Source organism: Gekko japonicus, unplaced genomic scaffold (genome assembly GCF_001447785.1).
Source record: "Gekko japonicus isolate JY-2015 unplaced genomic scaffold, Gekko_japonicus_V1.1 scaffold3267, whole genome shotgun sequence".
NCBI lineage: Eukaryota > Metazoa > Chordata > Lepidosauria > Squamata > Gekkonidae > Gekko > Gekko japonicus.
This window is the reverse complement of record NW_015169276.1, coordinates 119,552-124,536: the sequence shown is the minus strand read 5'-3', so window position 1 is coordinate 124,536 and position 4,985 is coordinate 119,552. Positions and strand designations below refer to the sequence as shown.

At 51.8% G+C, this 4,985-nt stretch overlaps 1 protein-coding gene across 1 annotated transcript in view; it reads left to right on the top strand.

Moving 5' to 3' along the window:
• Positions 1-4,985, top strand: part of PLEKHM1 (pleckstrin homology and RUN domain containing M1) — a 50,969-nt gene that overhangs the window by 5,108 nt on the left and 40,876 nt on the right. The window contains 2 exon segments of the mRNA XM_015416560.1: positions 1,351-1,598; positions 2,231-2,860. Coding sequence (XP_015272046.1) covers positions 1,351-1,598; positions 2,231-2,860 — 878 coding nt within the window.

Genomic DNA, 4,985 nt, shown 5'->3' with positions numbered 1-4,985 from the left:
ACCTGGCTGGATGACCTTGGGCAAGCCGTAGTTCTGACAAGAGCTGTCCTTGAGAAAGAGCAGTTTCTGTCAGAGCTCTCTCAGCCCCACCCACCTCATGGGGTGTCTGTTGTGGGGAGGGGAAGGGAGAGGAGCTTGTAAGCCGCTCTGAGACTCCTTTGGGTAGTAAAGGGCGGGGTATAAATCCAATCTCCTCTTCTTCTTCTTCGTAGAAGGGCATAAGTCTGCATAGGATTGCACTGAAAGTGATTCCCGTTTGATCAGTGATGAACATGTGTTTGAAAATACATTGTGAGTGTCTACAGTAGATGCACGAAGGCCCGACATTGGTAGCCCAGGCCAGCTTGATCTCGTCAGATCTCAGAAGCTAAGCAGGGGCAGCCCCGGTCAGTGTTTGGTTGGGAGACCACCCAGGAAGTCCAGGGTCCCTATGCAGAGGCAGGCAACGGCAAGCCGCCTCCGCACATCTCCTGCCGTGAAAACCCCGTGAAGGGGGGGGGTGGCATAAGTCAGCTACCCCTTGACAGCAAAAAAAGAGAAAAAAGCAGGATTGTCAATTCTCTTGCGTAAAAATCTTCATAGTGACACATTTTGAGTGAGCCTTGTCTTGTCTAAAAGTAAAGGTAAAGGTTTCCCTTGCTCGAAAGCCAGTCGCGTCCGACTCTAGGGTTGCGGTGCTCATCTCCGTTTCAAAGCCGAAGAGCCAGCGCTGTCCGAAGACGTTTCCGTGGTCATGTGGCCGGCGTGACTAAACACCGAGGCGCACGGAACGCTGTTCCCTTCCCACCAAAGTGGTACCTATTTATCTACTTGCAATGTCTTGCTTTCGAATTGCTAGGTTGGCAGGAGCTGGAACTAGAGACGGGAGCTCACTCCATCCTGCGGCGCTCTCGGGTGTCGAACTGCTGAACTACCGACCTTCCAGAGCCTGCAGTTCAGCGTCTTAACCACTTGAGCCACCGCAGCTCCCTGAATCCTGTCTTGTCTTAGAAAGCATATAACTAATTATGTTCCATAGGAATCCTCTTCAGAGCTCTCCCAATTTCCAATTTTTTGATTTTCCCCTGTTAATTTTCTCTGAAGGTATCCAATCCTGCTGTGGCATTTGTTCCTGGCACGCCACATTAGGTCACTTTCTCTCATTCTCCAGCCCATACATCCCACTTATTTTGGTGATGTACACTTGCAATCACCTGTGTAATTTCTCACCTGAATTCTCACCAGACTCTTTAGCTCTGGAGCTTTGGGCGGTAGCTGCCACTCGATGCCCTGCCATCTCTAGTTTCTCTAGCTGTGTGTTGTGACCCCCCGTCTAAGGCAGCCTGTGCTCTTCTCCCGCTGCTGCCCTAGCTGATCAAGAAGCACCTGGTGCACTCCATCAAAGCCCTGCAGAAGCATTACGTGACGTCCGACGCGCTCGTAACCAGTGACGACGGGGACGCCAACACTCTCTGTTGTGCGCTGGAGGCGGTGTTTGTGCACGGACTGAAGGCCAAGCATATCAAGACGGAAGCTGGAGCCAAAGGGAGGAAACTAGGGGGGCGCCCGCCCCTTCCTCAGCCTGTTTTCTGGGCCCTTCTAAAATCTATCACGCACAGGTGAGGGGGGGGGGCTGCCATTTTGAGGCTGTATAGCTGTCACCAGAACTCACTGTTACGTGTGTGTGTGTGTGAGAGAGAGAGAGAGAGAGAGAGAGAGATCGCTTTCTGGGGTGAGTCGTGATATTGAGAGTAAGTCCAGGTGCAGATTCCAGGGCGTGTGGCCTGGTTAAGGGCGCGGTGTCGTGGTTAAGTGCCTGGACTCTAATCTGGGAGAACTGTCCTTGAAAAAGAGCCTCTTCTTCTTCTTTTACCTCACAGGGTGTCTGTTGTGGGGAGGGGAAGGGAAAGGAGTTTGTCAGCCGCTCTGAGACACCTTTGGGTAGTGAAGGGCCATGGGGTATAAATCCAACCTCCTCTTCTTCTTCTTCTCCTCCTTGAAGGTCTTAAGAGGTCTTCTGTGGGCCTGTGCCGTGGCCAAGATGGGGTGGTGGTGTTTTGCTGGCTTCCCTTCAGTCCTCCTCCTCCTCCTCCTCGCTTCAGAAGCACGTGGCCTTCTGCACTCTCCTGGGCGGGCCACACCCTCTCAGGGCAGGTCCCTCGCTTCTCAGTCTCTCCAAGGAGACACCACGGCATGAACAAGCCCTTGTGCTGTCTCCTCACCCAGCTTCCATTTTTTAATTTCCCTCCAGAAACATAATTTCTGAACTGGAACGCCTGGACTTCATCAACACAGACGTGGGGCGCTGCCGCGCGTGGCTCAGGCTGGCGCTGAACGACGGCCTGATGGAGTGCTACCTGAAGCTCCTGCTCCACGAGGAGGCCCGCCTGTCCGAGTACTACCACTCGCCGGCCCTGCTGCTGGATGCCGAGGAGTGCGAGTTCCTCCTGAGCTACCTGCGGGGCTTGTCCTCCCTCGCCTTCGACCTCTCCTACAAATCGGCCGTCTTGAACGAGTGGACCGTCACGCCTCTCTCGCTGTCAGGGCTGTGCCCGGCCTCTGAACTGCTGGACGCCCTGGGGGGTTTGGAGCCGCGGAGGAAGGTGTCGCTGGGCTCTCTCTCGCAGTCCTCCGGCTCCGACGAGGTCGAAGGTCGCCCCACTACCTTGCCCCTTGCCAGAGGCCAGCGGGCCGAGACGCTCACGGCCTCCAACCTGAGCCTGAGCACGACGGGCTCCTCGCAGCTCTCCTCCAGCCTCGGCTCAGACGGGCTCCTCCCTGGGAGCTGCACCCGGAGCCCAGACAGGGGGGAAGGGCCCGTCTTGGGTGGTGCTGAAGTTGGTACCGCAGCCGCGAACGACTTGGACCGGTCACTCCAGGAGTGAGTATCTGCATGGAAGGCTAAGTCTTAGTTCTAGGCTGGTTAAATTTAGTGATCATCCTGTATCTTGCTGAGCTTGGGACGTTCAGCACGCATGGCAACATGCCGTTCGACTCCGAACTAGAGACCGGCAGCAAGGGAGAGTCTGGCTAGACTGCCAGACGAAACCCCACCTGCCCTCTCCTCTGCATAGAGATGTAAAAATTCCAGAAATTTTGAAGCTCGGAAAAAAGCCCATTTGTTTTTTTTCCGTTTTTTTCCGGAAAAACGGAAATTTTTGGAAAAATTGAAAAAAATGCTACATTAGCATTTCTTTTGTCTTTTCTAGTTTGAAAGTCATTCTGTTACTTTAGGAACATAAAACATGACTATGGACATTTTTACTTGGCATGAAATTATCACAACGAGCATATTAAAAATATAGTGTATCCAAACAATTATTACAGAATACCCACCCACAGGCAAACACAAAACTGAAACTTTTTTATTTTCTTCTGACAATCGCACCTCCTAAAGGAAGAAATGCCTCTTGTTCTTGCATTGGAGAGTTCACTTTGTAACCTAGGACTTGCTTGTCCTCAGTGCACAGAAATTACATCAATCTGATACCATATATATATATATTTGAGAAATGATTTGGAAAATATTTGAACACCTGGTCTTAAAATATTTTATTCATCATGTTAAAAAAAAATTCAATTTTTCTAATTTTTCAGAAAAAAACAAAAAAGGCTTCAGGGAAAAAACGGGGGGAAACCGTTTTCCCCCCGAATTTTTCCGGTTTTTTTCCCGGGCCTTCACATCTCTACCTCTGCATTCAGCCGGCTGCACGCACTCCAGAGCGTTGCCTCTTGGTGCGATTTTTCACCGTTCCTCTTCTGGCACGGCGTGAGGTTCTTCCCCCTCCAAATAGATCTCTGCTTCCTTCACAGCAGCTCAGCCAGTAGTGAGAGGGTGATGCACAGTTGGCAGGTGGCGATCAGTGTTGATCCTCTTCATGAGAGCCCTTTGAGGTAAAGCACGGCGGTTCTCATTTTCATAGACTTGAGATAACCGAGGCTGTGTGAGGCTGGACTTAGCGAGTTTATGGTCTGGCGCAGTGTTCCCTCTAAGCTGAGTTAGTGTGAGCTAGCTCACAGTTTTTAAGCCTCTGGCTCACACATTTTTGTCTTTGCTCAGGAAGGGTGGCTCCAGAGCAAACTAATTGATGCAGTCGCCAGATCCCTCGCTCACAACTTCCATGCCAGTCGCTCACAAAGGAGAATTTTTGCTCACAAGACTCCAGAGCTTAGAGGGAACATTGGTCCGGCGGCCCTCCTGTCGAGGACCCAGCATGGGTGGCCTGTAGTGTTCCCTCTAAGCTGAGTGTGAGCTAGCTCACAGTTTTTTAGCCTCCGGCTCACACATTTCTGTCTCCGCTCAGGAAGGAGGGCTCCAAAGCAAACTAATGTATGCAGTAGCCAAATCACCTGCTCTCAACTTTAATGCCAGGAGCTCACAAAGTAGAATTTTTGCTCACAGGACTCCACGGCTTAGAGGGAACATTGGTGGCCTGTTGTGGCTTTGCATGTCCTGGTGCACAAGGGGAATGGAACCCTGTCCTCTGGGCTCTTAACTGTCTTTGAATAGGAGAACTGCACAGATATCGCACGCGTGCACATTCAGCTGTGTGGAAATGCCTCCTCTGAGGCTGGATTTCACATAAGCTCAGCTGACCGAGGATGGGTGAGTGGAGGCAGTCCGTCTGTGGCTGGAGCCATGCGGGATCTCCTCAAGGGCTGTGAGGCAGTGGACCCGCTGGATCTTTGTGGTGCGCTGGGCAGCGTGGTCACCAAGGCTGTGCTCTTCTCACTCTTGACATTTGTTCTTATTTGTTTTTGTTTATTCATTTTATTTATTGAGAGGCAGTGTGGTGTAGTGGTTAAATGCGCAGACTCTGATCTGGGAGAACCAGGTTTGATTCCCCACTCCTCCACTTGCACCTGGCTGGATGACCTTGGGCAAGCCGTAGTTCTGATAAGAGCTGTCCTTGAAAAAGAGCCGTTTCTGGCAGAGCTCTCTCAGCCCCACCTGCCTCACAGGGTGTCTGTTGTGGGGAGGGGAAGGGAAAGGAGTTTGCAAGCCA